Genomic DNA, 15,161 nt, shown 5'->3' with positions numbered 1-15,161 from the left:
TTTAAAGGGGGAAATCATTATTTTTACAGGTCCAATTGTATATTATATTCTAGTAGTTGTCACAGTTATTTTTTAGAAGCGCCTGGTTGTTGAATACTCATGATCAATAGTTCATTGATTTTATCTAATTAGGAAAATTATATTATAGTATATTAATTGTTGTATTGATCATAAATGTCAGTTTTTATTATAAAAATAAAATACAAAATCACATTAATTCCAGAGAGGCACTTTACCTTATCATCAGAAGATAATAATCCCCTCCGATTCGCGGCGTTCGGCACTGAAGAAACAATTCTCCTCACATCTTATCTCATATCGGTATTTATACAATTTCATTCTCAAAAATTCTCCGTTACTCCTTAAAAAAAATAAAAATAATACAAAATAATATTCATCAATTGATGATCCCAATTCTGTAAATGTATTCATAAAAACAGGACATCACTTAGAATTATAAAAATTATTTCAATTATTCAAATTCATCAACTCACGTAATTTAAAAACACAATATCTAAAGCTTACTTTGTACTCCGAACAATTATCGTAAAACAAAGATTGATAAATTTTTCCATAAATTCATTAAGAAATAATCCATAAAAATATACAATTCTTTTCGCTTCGAAAGCGCCGCCACTAGATCGTTTGGTAACTGAGTCTATATTTTCCAATAATTATGAACGAGTTGATCTTCTCATTAACTAGGGAGCATCGTCACGGAAATGACGTGCTCCAGGGCAGAATCCGGAGCCTTAATATTGAGACACCCGAGCCACTCATCGAGAGAGATCCTCTGATCATCATTGGTATCACAGAACCTCGGGAGCTTTTTAGCGCACCGATTCTCAGGAAGCATCATCCTGATGCTCTTCCACTCCTTACCCCTCTGTAAAACCTTATTCTTATTCAGATCCAACGAGAAGAAGGTCCACGTGGCAGCCCTTTCCTCCTCATTCTTTTTGAAGTCCTTCCCAGTTTCATTCCCCGTTGCATTTTCCGTTGCATTTCTCCTTACATTCACCGATCCCCTTCCCCTTCCCGCTCCCTCCACCATTGGATGTCCTCCATCACTCTCCATCCTCCGCTTCATCGCCCTGATCATCTTCTCGATAAGATCTTCCAGCTTGCCCCTTCCGCAGCCCTTCATCGTCCTCACCACCCGAAAATCGGTTTTACAATCGGGTCTCGCCCCCTTCAAAAAAGTCCCAGTTATTGGGACTCCAGTATTCTCATTAACACACCAACAATAACCAGAGTAACACTGAACAGACTGATACAGCCCCGCCTGATTGCACTCAGGTATGTACAAATGGGTCTGCGACGTCTCCTGCTGGTACTTGAGCGCCTGCAAATGTTTTACCGGACAATCATCATGACCATTATCTCCTTCGCCCTCGGGGCTCTCACCAACCTCGCTCAAGAGACCACCCGCCCTCCCCAGGGTGACTCGACCCAATGATTCCGTCGAATTATTTGTCAAGCAGACAATCCACTCACTCAATGATATCCTCATGTCTCTGATCATGTCGCACATTCTTGGCAACGATCTTGCACATTTCTTCGGCATCACACCCTTCTCGGCTAATCTCACTAATCCCTCGTACTCTCGTTTATCTAAATGACCGTCTCTGTTTATATCCAGGAGATTAAACTTCCAGGTGATGATGCTCTCGAGGGTTATCGTGGTTGTGGAGGATATGGTGCGATTGTACTCTATCTCGAAGGTTTTCACCAAGTTCTTGGCGAATTGGAGGTGATTCTTCTTGGAGCAATACCAGCGGGGGTGGTGATTTGGCGTCGGTGAGGCCATTTGGGGCGGGTCCTCGCGTTTTGATAGCGTTATCGGTGGAGATGGGGTCGACGGGTGGAGAACGGGGTGAAGAGGCGGGCAGTTGGGTTTTTTGTACTGGGTCAGGGTGTTTTGCAGACGAACTCCTGATGGGGTTACGCACCAGCAATAGCTCGATGGAAGGTGACACTGGATTCGTGCGAAGGTGCCGTCTGGGTTGCAGGTCGGCTGCTCGTGCAGAGGACCATTCCGAAGGGCAGAGGTACATGGGGAGGTGTCTGAAATGCAACAGAAATGATTACTGCACTCTTGAACATCTCGGTGCTCAATTCAATCTAGATTGTGGAAATGCATTTATCGAATTACCGACACGGAATTTTTTTTCGGTGACAGAAGAAATGAAGGGATGAATATATTATATATCTATATTCATTATATTCAATAATGGAGGATAATATTCAATGTCTGAATTTAATGAGATTTAAATTTTCAATTCAATTTCTGTAATTATTGCGAAATCGAAAGCGCCACGAAATAAATTCGTAATCCAATCAATCGGTGGTATTTCCGTATAATTTCAGGAAGATATAAAAATATGGGAATATTCTCCACAGCCAAATCTCGAAGTACTCGTATCGGGAAATTTTAATTTAATTGCATTTAAGCCTTACCAATGCATGATCCGACATAATTAACAAGGACGGACTCTCCTTTGCACTGTTTCGAAATCAATTGGCAATACGAAGAGTACGTAATCCCATCAGTACCGCAAACAGGTGTGTGTTCATTCGAGGACATCAAACACTCAGTAACTCGATCTTCGCACAAATCCTTCGTCACAATAAACATTGAACCGCGAATTACCGGAAATGCCCACATAATCAGAACAGCAAAAACTCCCGGAATGGAGAACATATTCAACTCAAATAATTCAGTGATCAATGATTATGATGAGATACGTTCGCTTCCAAATAAAAATTGGAAATGACCATCCGAAAAATTTGCGATGGTATTTAAGAAATCGTTTCTCACGTTTGATTGGTGAACGTGAGCTAAGTGAGGCTCTACCCCTTGAACTTCAGTAAATGGGCCAGTGAGTCAGTTTATTACCTGTCTGCCTGACCCAGACCGATTACCTCTGCTATTTACTGGATATTCTTTCCAGCGAGACACATTAACATTTTCTTTCAGCAGTTCTAATGATAGTAAATGGACTAGCTTGAGAAATCCATGGAAATTGGTTTTTATGATTTCGAATTTGTCTCAAATTCTACAGTAGGGGCAATAAAACGATTATTATGGGAAGTACTTCCTTTCCTAGAGCTGTAATGGCCGAGTTCTTCTTTATCGTACGGCGGGAAATAAATTGTTTTGACAATAATTCATTCATTGAGAACCCACATTTTGACTTTTTAACTCAAATTTTTATATTTTATGGATTAAAAAAAATATTTGGAGCAGAAAATATAAACATATGATTAGATTAATTTGTATTCATTTATTGTACATAGATCCATCAATTTACATCTCTCTATTCAAATCCATGCTCAAATTTATCTAACAGTGAAATTCAATCAATTCGAGGAGACTTTATCTTAATTGATTCTATTTCACTTTCACTTCAAAGTTTAAACATTGTTATACTCTTGACAACCAGGAACACAACGAACTGATTGCGTAATATCAACATTTAACATACAATCCATTTAGTAAAAGAACATCAAAACAAATAAGGAACTTGCATGGTTTAAATAAATTTGCGAACACTGCATTTGGGGGTAAAATAAATCATTTTGATTGCACGGTAGCTGGAAATATTGGGCGTAGTCCATAATTAATTATGAAACTCGAACCGATTAATCATGGAATAATAAATCGATTGAAAGAGAGAAATTTTATCGGTAACGTCATAATAAAAATATATCTATGCAATATTGATTAATGATTTTGCAACTCACGCAAGTCTCTCACTTCTCAATCACGAATGATGATCCAAAAAATATAATTATCAATTTTCCCTAAAAAAAAAAATAGAAAACAATACAAATAGACTATAGGTCACAGCGCTCGGCTCTTAAAAGTCATAATGAACATAAAAAAAGAATTGCGCGAGAATAAATCTGGCAGCAATTATCATCGTATAAAAACATTAAAAACATTTTGTTATAAAATCGGTGGCAATGAATTAATCAACGAGAATTGCTCTAAGTCTCTCTTGAGATCAACAGTGATAAAATGTCGTATATGTAAAATCAATTAGTTAAATCATGTCGAGACCATCAGTCTGCAAAAAAATGGCTCCACTGAAACAAAACCAATGATTCGACTAATGGAACAATTATTCTATAGATAAATTATTTTTCAGTCAAAAACACAGGCGAGAACACGAACAACCAAATCTCCAACCCGCGAACAAACGCGTTGGCTCTGACTAGCGCACTCTTTTCTACGATTTTTTTTGTTGTCCTCGCATTCCTCTTTACCAGGTTTCATGCCCGAATTTTTTGATTTATTTTTCACTGGGTTTTTTTTCGACGGGGATTTGCGTCTTCTCGGAGTTGTGGATAGCTGGAGAGGAACGTTTTCACTCTGATACTGCAGCCATAAAAAAAAATCATATGAAATTAATTATTCAGCAATTGTGTCTAAAAATTTTCTTCTTCAATTTCGTTAATTTCAAGAGAATCATTTATTTTATCATTCGAATTGAGTCACGGAAATAAACCTATTTGATTTACCGTGTCAGTTTTACGTTGTTGTTGATGCCCAAGAATCCTTGCAACAATAATAGCGGACTCTGAACTGGTGAGAAGTCCACTAGCCATGGGTCCTTCAATGAATTCTTTATCATCCATGAGAAGGTACCTGACACTGTACCAGACATCATCACTCAGTGCATGTCTTTTATTAGAGACATTGGGGTCCACTCCACGTCTTCGACAGTCGGATGCCGCCCATTTGTCCAAAGCTGTGAATAAAACACTCTCCTTGGTGAGCTTGAGATCGTCCCTCCGAGCTAGATTTGCAACTTCTTGTATGCTCAACTCCTCGAAGGCCTCTTGACGGAGCACTTCGTCTGGAGCACCGTCGATTACACCCAGACAAGCGATCAATAACCGGGTGCATGCCACTGCTGCTCAACAAAATTAACGATTTATTACCCCCGAATTTCCCCAATTTTTTTGGGTGGTCTTTCTCCTACGAAATATTTTCCCAAAAAAAAAATTCCCAAAAAAAATTTCCTCGCATGAGATTTCCCGCAAAAATCATTGCCCCTACAAAATTTCACTTGATCATTTCATTCAAGCCGGTTTCTAGATAATAATTATGCTTTTATCTATTATCAATTATTTTAGGATTTATAATTGATTTATAATTAATTCTTCAGGATTTTCTTTTGTCGATAATTATGCGGAGGAAATTTTTTGTGAGGAAATTTTTATTCAAAACCCATTCACAAGTACTTTTTGAGAATGCAGAAGGACTCATCACTGAGAAATGATAGAGATCGTTTCGGATACTGACCAATTTGATTGGCGTCATCCCTGGGTACTGAGTGAAGTGCCACATCGCCAGTACCAAGTGCATAAAGATGAAGACCATGGTAGACCGCAAGTACTGAGGATGTGTCGAGGTTCTTTATGAGGTAATCCACCGCCATTCTAGCCAATTCCGGGCACAGGTAGTAATGGGCAATATCGAGGGTTGCCCTTGCGGTAACTACACCACTAAAATTCACCGGTTCGCCGCGGAAGTGACTGAAGAGATTATCAAATGCTCGTTTGTCGACATGAGGCAGGGCGACGATGGGTGGAGGATCACTCGGTGGTGGTGCAAAAGGTCCCACCAACATCGCACGGAACCATTCCGATTTTTCCGCCAGACTCTCACGATCTACACTGTATTTCCAAGTGTCTCCAGGTAAACCCACCTAATTAACACATTTCCACAGGGTAATTGGTATTATTTAATAATTACAATCGAAATTACAAGTGGAGAGACAAATTTCCCAGACAGCTAAAAAAATTGTAATTGAAATATTTTTTATAATCGGGGCAATCGCCGATGACAAATAATTGCACTGTTTTTTTTTTATAAAAACATCGTCACCTCGAGGATAACTCTGTTACGGGGATTCTCATCTTCTCTTGTCAGGGCTGTCTGCATCAGTGGCACTCTGGACATCACTTTAAACCCGTCACCACCAGACAATGGAATAATCCTCCTAGAGTACAATCGATTCCTCAGGATTCCAAACGTTCTTTCTGCCTCCAAACGACATCCCACGTTCTCCCCTGTGCACAGAATCTTACAGTGTAACTTGCAATGATAACACAACTGTAAACAATCGATGTTTACTATCAGACAGCGAAATGGATTTATGAAATCTAAACCGTATTTCAATAAGATTAACGGAAAATCTAATTTCGTGCCAATAAAGATAAAAATTCCCATTTTCCGGATTCGCAGAGATTTCAGTTCTCCAAAATATCACGTAAAACGTTCATATTCGTGCGGAAATTTCGTATCGCGAAAGTTTTTTCAAACCAATCCCTAAAAATCTCACTCCGGTGATAATCCCGTAATAACAATCCTGATTCATCCACTCACTTCCGATTTCATTTCACCGATTTTCGCCACTTGAACTCGTTCTTTCATGATAAAATAGAGAAAAAAAAATTCAAGTGAATCACAGATATTATCGTCCGCTATCATCACGTTTTCGACCGACATATTAACGCATTCAAATAAAATTCAGTGTGCCTTATCTATCGATTACATTGCGTTTTCCAGGTAGACAAGCAAAACGGGCATATGGGCCAGTGCCGGGACGCCTCTCCTATCTAAATCATACAAGGGTTTGGCGATGTTTACCCGATAAACCGCAAATCGATAAAAATAATTCACTCGTAAGAAACAAGTCTCAACACCGAGATATGAAAAAAAAAAAAACGACTAATCGATTTTAACCGGAACTTGCGATTAATCCAAATGAATGGATTTACCTGTCAGAGGCATTGCGATGATTGTTGCGTTATCGATGCAACGAGGGATCGAATTATCCACGCGTGACACTTTCCGCACCATTTGAACAATCAAAGTTTAACAACAATAACATATCGGTTGTTCAGGGACTTATTTGATTTCTCCCTCGATTCGATTGTTAGCGATCTGTTTCGCCCACGACAGTTCACCAAGAACTGAACAAGAAATCTCATCGATCTCGTTACAAACGTTACACCCCCCTTTTTTTTTCTCCAGACCCAAATGAGTCAGTCTTTCGCATCGACATCGGTGAACAGTGGATTATCGTATTAACTTGAATACTGTTGTTCTTGTTTGATTGTTTATAAACAACCTGGGGTGGACCCCGCTGCTACCGTGAATGAAGACTGCGCGGAATGCCTTCTCAGTATTAGTACGGACTTTAATCAGCATTTAGATGATGGGGGATTGGGATAAGTGGGGGGAAACTGGGGAACTTGGATTCTTCGGGCAAAGGTCGAAGTCTCGGCTGATTTTTTGGGGATTTTTAAGAAAAACAGACATTGTATGGGTGTCGAGATGAATCTGGTCATTGTTCTCCATTTTTTTACACTTTGACTTTTTTTCTGATGAATTTTAATGGTCTTGGGTGTTTAGGTTACTTTTTTTTTTGGCTTCGGGATTTGAGAAATTCGAGGACTTCAATGGGACGTGCGAGTACTATTACACGAGCAAAAAAAAGGCTTCCGGCGGGTGGCGAACACATTTCCTTTGTTCGGGGAAAGACTGATTCGTTTTCATTTCGGAATGCCAGAATTTGGACACAATGTTAGAATGTCGATTTATGGGGTTGTTTACGTTGGAGATTTCGACTTCAATGTACTTGGATACTTTTTTGTTGATGGATTTTTAAACAAAGAAAATTGTGGGGAACTCATTTTTTATTTAACCTTGATATTTGGTAAATAGACAATTAAACGGATTATTCAGCTTTTAATAATTCCACATTCGGAAAAATTGAATGGCCACAGAAATATTATATTTATTATTATCAAATTATTATTAACATTCAAGTATTATTATAAATTATAAAATTGGTTTAATTCCCTCCATTTTTCACACTTGTCCGACAAAATTCTGTCAAAAAAATTTCTCCCAGAATCTTTGAGATAAATTAATTTTTTTAGTCTACGCTGTTTTGTTTGTATATTTGCTCATGATTAAAATAATCTTACAGTTTCGATGGAATAGCCCTCGACTTCCCTGAGATAACCAATTGTTAGAGTTCATAGTTTATATAAATTATTTATCTTTCCGTTGATCTTCCCGATCCCGAAGAATTAAAAATCATCACAGATGCGCGTAGCTCATTAAATCATGAGTATCAACAGAATAAAAAATATTATTCCGCAACTACTAGGTCGAATTGGAATTTATTAATAACAATAGATAAACCTCAATTTTTCCAAAACCAATGGCTGTCCACACATGTTCCTCTGGCACCGGTAGGTACTACGGAAATAAAATACTCCGAGTCCGGGATCTTCCTTAAATATCACCAGGTGCATAGACTTTTGACATGTTCTCTCTATTAATTGTCGTATATGCAGTAATCATGTGTGAATACTCGCCTTAAAAGGCGTGTTAAAGACAATAGTCAACACAGACTCGTGCGCGGTACGTATTCATACGAGAAATGAAAAAACATTATTTCAAATGAGTTTGTATTCATTAGCTGAGGATCAATGGCAGATGATTCTGACTGGCACATTTCGTTCCTTTATTCCTCATTTTTCTCATCTTCGGGTGAATTATTCATGTGCGTTCACAGTATTCCACTGTTTCTAAATCAACTCCTAACAACTCAATTTTTCCTTCCCTACGATCAATGAGAGATGAGTCATTAGTGAAAATACAGAATTACGCGCTACAAGAGTTTACAAGATTTTTATTTAAAGCGAATGGACCAAAATCTCGATGTTTACAGAGGGAAAAATAATTTTTTACGCGCAATTATTCATGTTATTATTATTAATCCCACAATTACCTTTTTTGGGAGAATTATTTAACTGTAAATTCCCTCAGCTGTCGCTTCGACTTTTATGGTAAACAGAAATCTCCGGTTTCCCAGCTAGGTTAATTAAGTCAATCACCCAAATTGAATTTTTCCCAATTACCCAACACAAGCGAGCTCGACTATATTAATTTACTCACTGATACAGTGGACTCCCACGCACTAGCCTAAAATAACTTCGTCCAAAGCTGCACTAATTCCGCGGACTGAAGTGTCAATTAAATTGAGCGCCCGCATTTCTGCTATAAATTCCTCTTGAGAATGTTCTGTCCCTTTTCAGCTAAAATTACCGATTTTTTCAGCTTTCCCATGAATTTTTGATCGGATTGATCACTATTTAATTACTCCCACAATATCCGGATCGTGCAGTAATTTTCAAAAATTCATAAAACCTCAGAAAAAACACTAGAAAATTATTGTACGTTCAGATTTTTTTTTTGATCCATGGGGTGATGATAAAATGTGGAAACATATTTTTTTGGGTCAGTCGATGGCCAATTTATCGAATAACAAAAAAAAACATTGAAAAATTTCTGATGGAAGGTAGAACATTCTTGAAAAGGAATTTTCAGACGCAATAAATTGAGGAATTGGGATAATCCTGTTTAATCTATTTGAAAAGAGAACAGGGTCCTTGACATGGATCGATAAACGTCGGAGCAATCGATACTGCCGGGTCTGGAGTCATCTCAGATGACTCTTCAGGTGCCTTCAAACAACAATTCCCCTTTGAATTTCCACATTGTAAACAACCAATGAATTTTAATAAATCAGCCGACCGACTCCAATTGATTTCATGGGTCATAAAAACGTGGGCAGTGGCATACACATAACACACGTGTCAATTTTTTTTCTCTCGATTTTACAATTTGACAGGGCAATGACTAGACGTTATCGAGGGGAAAGGAAATCGAAGAAAGGTGCAATAAAAAAAATAAATAACGACTGAAAAAGTCGATCAACCTTCATGGAGAATTGGAGGTAAATGTGGTCGATTGATCGATTGATCGATTGAGGTCCTTGGACAATAGATGAATTGTCTCCAAGTCCCAGGGATGATACCAAGGCTGGTACCGACTATGAACAATGCCGCACATCTGTGCGAATAAATTGTCCATTCTGCGAGCTGTCCAACAATCGGACGAATGTGTTAAACATATTGTTTTTTCATTTGCTAATGAAAATCGGGTATTACGCTGGCGCTGTTAACGAACGGTCAAGGCTTCTCAATTACTCTGTCCTCGAAGTGATAAAAAAAATCAGAGGAACTCGAGAGAAAAATGAAAATTCACTCGATCTAGAGTGAATTTTCATGGCACTTTCGCATTTTTCGGGAATATTTGTACAGTTCACTGAACAAAAACTCACAAATCTTCTCAAAAACTTGTCCACAATAACCGACCATGATTGATTCTTCCTGATTGATATTGCGAAGTAGACTAAAGGTAATGTTTACAGGGGGACGATTATTATACGACTCCTGATGATGGAATATACCCAGGTATGAGAGAGATCTCCGATGAAAAAAAACGGAAATGCTTCCTCGAACGGAATGTCTCATCGACGAAGGAAAATCTGCTGTTCCTCGAGGCAATGTCTCACATCTGGAGTTCTTTGACTCGTAAGACGAGAAAATTTACTTCGCAATTGCATTCAAATGTTCAACCACAATAAAAAAAGTGCGATAATGTCTTTGATTTTTTGACCAATTCATTTTGAACAGGGAAATACGTAAACACGATCAGTTCATATTCTTCGGTTTAACGGCGTTCATAAATAGTAATTAAATAGTGGGAGGGGATTATCTGCATGTGCAAAGATGTCGAGCGAGGACGTGGATAATGGTTTTCCATATTTTTTCTTTTATTTCAACTACTCGGTTTTTCCTCGAGACGTGTCGCGTTGCGTTATGCAGGTTTCACTGAGAACTGACAACTGACATAATCGAGGTAATTTTATCGATCATGATGATGAGGATAGCGGCATTGTGCCAACGAACTCAGGAAATTCTTCATCGGGAATTAATTGCGGGAATTAGTCATACGCGTTTGCTGTGAGGTATGAAATATTCATCAGGCAGAAATATTCAACGGGAGAAATACCAACGTATTCTCGAAAATTTTCCAGATTAAACAATTGTCTCAGTGTGAATCAGTGACTCAGATCAATCGAATCTCTACTTTTTCCAGAAATTTCCCTCTCAAATTAATAATTAATAATCAATTCTCCAGGAGACGGTGTTATATATCCACTGGATTAATTTCCAGTTGACGTGCAATTTCGAGTTATTCATGAATAGTTGGAAAAATTCGCGAATTAAATCCTGAGTTCAATCACTTAGTCATCGGTTTTTCGAAAAAATTCATAACAATTGGAAAATTGAGAGGGTCTTGTTGAAAGAAATAGGATCATCGGTTTGTTTTCACGAGTATCCACACGTGTGGGCATGAATCAGAGGAGAATTTGCCCTCTCGTCACCCGGAGGTTTTCCTCCCACCCGGAGTGCCGGTGGAGGGGACGAGGGTAGATCAATACTTGGACTCCTCAGATGAGAGCGGAAATATCCCCGAGAATTTTACTCCCCCCTATCGAAAACTGTTGATAACACACTAAGGGCGAAATCCTAGGGACATATTGAACGGACAGGTATGACTCCATGACCTCGCGAGGGTCGAGGGCCTACGGCAACGACTTATCCAACACCCCCACCCATCGATCCACTCCCCCCAGACCTCCACAAACAAATATTCAATAAAAATTACTCAACAATTTTTGCCCTTTGCGAAATTCTAATTTTCATTTTAATCCTAAATTTTAGGAGAGACCGAAACATCAGTTACAGCTCGATCTAAAAAAATTTCGCTGTCTCTACGAAAAAGAAAACAATTGTTATTAATAATAACAAAATTTCATTATAATTTTAATTATAATGTAATTTGAGATCATTTTTATTTGGATAATATTTCTTGTTCTGATTTTTTATAAATGTTTTTATAGTGTGTGATTTATCTAATTATAGATTCATTGTCATATCTGCGAATATTGTTGCATAAATAAATAAATAAAAATTGTTAAGCAGAGTAAATTCCGAGGTTTCAATGTGACTCCACCCTTCCGTGTTCCTAACAAACTTAATTCAATTGTCGGTAATTCAATTTGAAGGAAGTCATAATCCGTTCAGTATTTCTCAGGCATTTTTATCGGCTGAGTGTTTTCAAAATGATATATTGAATTCAGATATCGATGAGTTATTAAACTTGAGAGGGAAGCCATTTTGTAAATTCATCATTGAGAATATTTTAGAACGTAATGGATTTAGAGTATCCGGAACATTCCCTACAGTAGAAACCTGGTTATAACTACTCATTTAGTTCTCATTGTCGTAGGGAAGATAAAACCGCGATAAAGAATGAAAATACAACCGATGAAATACGGTTTGTTAACAAAACACATACCCGAGGATTCGCGATAATAATTGCATGCATAAGCGCGGATAATTATCAGCTAATACAAACAAGCCGCTACCGAAACGATGTCTTGGGGCTAAAAAAAATAAATAACAATTGTTTCCCGACGCGATTCAATATTTACAAAAAAGATTACAACCGGCTCGTTTCATCTGATCTCAAATCGCCAATTTCCCTCCAATCATTTTCCCAAATTTTCCCTTTGATCTCCAGCGAAAAAAAAAAAATGGAAATTCAAAACATCGAGCAACAGTGAAATTATAAAAATTTACCTCAAGATTGAATCCGTTTCAATCCCTCGGACTTTCCTAGTGATAATATGTGGATCCACTAATGTTTGATGTCACTTTTGATTCACGTCGCACAGGAGTCGCACAGAATTTAATGGCGGGATTATTGAGGAGTTATGAATAATGGAGGGAAAATATTCGAAAGGCCGATGGTGGTGTTACGGTGGCGATGAACGTGCCTTCAATGAGGAAGATAATTCGCATGGAACGAAAACCAAGCGCAAATATACTTCGGGTAGGCCCCTATTTTCAATGGCTATACATAGAGCTCAGGGTATCATTGCGGCGTCGCGACGCGCAGACGCCCCATCCTCCGCTTCACCAGCCCTTGTCGTTATTTTTTTTATTTAAAAAAATCATACGAAAGTCACATCATCGATTCTCTCGGTATCCGCCATTCAGAAATAACTAGAGAGTAATTTGGGCGTTTCTTTGGTCTCACCTTCGTCCATTCAATTAATTAATTCAATTAACTCTAGATGAGCAATCCCATTTTTCGATTTGTACTTCATTTTATTGTGAAAATTCGTTCGGGAATTTAAGAGGAACTAATCGAAAATAATCGGGCATTCAAAAAATTATGATAATTCTTCGTTTTTATTGAAATTCATATAGTTGGGAGTCAAAAAATTGTATCTCATGGGTAATGTTTCATTCTAAGGTCTGAGATAATGTGCGAAAAATAAAAGTGATTCACGAGATGAACGCGAGCGATTTAATTCGTCGATATAAATCCATGAAGACAAAAATGAAAAATTTTAAAATCGAAAAAATTCGTGTCACTGTCAAACCGTCAGGTGGGTCCAACCCCCACTTCTTGACACCCACGTGTGAGTCTATTTGGGTGATGAAAGAAACAGTTCAAGGCCACTATTACCCATTTTTAATTGGCGGCGACTGGGGATAAAACCGAATGTTGATATTAGAAAAAATAGATTCCCCTGCAAGGTCAAGTGCCAAGAATGAACCAATTCCAAAAAACTGTCGACCTCACATCAGGGATGAGAGGGGAATGAGGGGAGTGGATAATATATTTGTGAAACATGAAAGTGAGGGTGAATGTGAGGCTCGGGTGTTGCCATAGAGATACTCGATGGTTTTGACCTACTCAAACAGCCAAAATTCCCCTCCATTTCTTGGCCACGACCCAAAAGATCATTCGGGAGCACTCGTCATAGGTAATTACTGCACGCACCGAGAAATACTCAATAAAAATTTCGCACTTCCCTAATCCAGAGCGAAATTTATACGAAATTATTTAAGCACGTGGCGTAATTCTTATCACAATCTCTATCCGATTTTTTTATCAATTTTCTGAGATTTGTGAATCGCGTAATTTTTACTGAATATTCAGAAATTTTTTGGGGTGATCGCGAAAAATTTCTGAATCGCGTTCGAACTCCGAGGAGAATTTCAAAATGTCTCACAGCTATCGTTTTCAATTAAATTAGGGAATACTTAATCGACTGTGTAGCTGCGATTAACAACCGGCATTCTCCTTAATTAAAGAGTATAGACGTCCCGCAACGTTTCAAGACCCTCGGACCATTCGTACATGTTTAATTGATACGCCCCAAGTGCGGGTACTCTCACTTGCGGAGGTAATTGAAGGGATGATTGGGGTTGTTTTTCTTGATAAATGCCTTCTACGGTTTTTCAGTAGAATAAATCGATGGAGGGAGTCTTGTCCAGGGGGAATCTCACCCCTGATGACCTACTTCTTCACCCCATAATGTTAGGCGAGGCCTCACAAGTTCAATACTTTGACCTATATTCCTTCTGTATTTTCTACCAGTTTGTTTTTCCAATCTCCCTCTTCTTACTCAAAAGTACCGCTAAAAATCCAATCGGCCGCTTTACAGGAATCGTTTCTTTGATATTTTCCTCACCGCACCAATAAAATGATTCATCGGAACGTCGCACTCTCAACATTTAATGAACGTGGTAATTACTGCGCGAATATCCCTTGACCCTTTTAATTTTAATGAACTTTACACACGGAAAAAGGTAAGGTGGACACTTGAGCTGTCATCGAGAGACTGTGCCCAGCTCCTCCTGTACTCCAAATTGTCCTCCAGTTATCCCGCGAGGTCGAGATTGATTTTTTACTTTTTTGTAGAAAAACTACGGTACGAATTTGAACAAAAAATCGACACATTGAGAATGAGGGGAAAAAAATTGTACGTGGGGAATATTGCGTTATTTATGCCTTTCGCTCGCACTGCTGCATGTGGATACGAATTTTTATGTCCAGGAATTACTTGGTTTGAAGGATAAGTGATTTATTCAGTCTAGGTAATTTTTATTCGTTTAAAGGCGCATGAGAGGATCGAGCTGCATTTAGGGGGATTTTTTTGTTGGGGGATCTTGATAAATAATTTTTAAATTAATAACAGTAGAGAATTGATATTTTCCTCTGTATAACGAATTTATTTTTCGCTCGACTGATATTTTCACCAGCGGTGACTTTTTCATTAAATTTATTCAGATATTTCGATATTTTCTAATGTTTTCTCATTATTCTTACCATTTCGAAAACTAGTCGAATCGACGCA

At 38.2% G+C, this 15,161-nt stretch overlaps 2 protein-coding genes across 4 annotated transcripts; both read right to left on the bottom strand.

Annotated features, from left to right (window-relative positions):
• Positions 1-50: 50 nt before the first annotated feature.
• LOC105266592 (SPARC-related modular calcium-binding protein 1-like) lies at positions 51-2,936 on the bottom strand. Its single transcript, XM_011304898.1, has 2 exons — positions 2,461-2,936; positions 51-2,067 (listed from the first exon to the last, which is right to left on the bottom strand). The coding sequence occupies exons 1-2, from the start codon at positions 2,702-2,704 to the stop codon at positions 698-700; spliced, it is 1,614 nt and encodes a 537-aa protein (XP_011303200.1). The 5' UTR covers positions 2,705-2,936; the 3' UTR covers positions 51-697.
• A 348-nt stretch (positions 2,937-3,284) lies between these two features.
• On the bottom strand, positions 3,285-12,791 carry axed (axundead). Of its 3 annotated transcripts, none has more exons than XM_011304896.1 (5): positions 12,589-12,791; positions 5,900-6,084; positions 5,315-5,720; positions 4,528-4,922; positions 3,285-4,384 (listed from the first exon to the last, which is right to left on the bottom strand). In XM_011304896.1, the coding sequence occupies exons 2-5, from the start codon at positions 5,972-5,974 to the stop codon at positions 4,151-4,153; spliced, it is 1,110 nt and encodes a 369-aa protein (XP_011303198.1). In that variant the 5' UTR covers positions 5,975-6,084; positions 12,589-12,791; the 3' UTR covers positions 3,285-4,150. The 3 variants fall into 3 exon arrangements, with proteins under 3 accessions (XP_011303198.1, XP_011303199.1, XP_011303197.1); XM_011304897.1 differs by lacking the exon at positions 12,589-12,791 and adding an exon at positions 8,231-8,281; XM_011304895.1 differs by lacking the exon at positions 12,589-12,791 and adding an exon at positions 6,796-7,323.
• Positions 12,792-15,161: the final 2,370 nt, after the last annotated feature.

The sequence above is a fragment of the Fopius arisanus genome, unplaced genomic scaffold (genome assembly GCF_000806365.1).
Source record: "Fopius arisanus strain USDA-PBARC FA_bdor unplaced genomic scaffold, ASM80636v1 scaffold00039, whole genome shotgun sequence".
Taxonomy (NCBI): domain Eukaryota; kingdom Metazoa; phylum Arthropoda; class Insecta; order Hymenoptera; family Braconidae; genus Fopius; species Fopius arisanus.
Note: the sequence above shows the minus strand (reverse complement) of the source record. Positions and strands in the feature narration are given on the sequence as shown.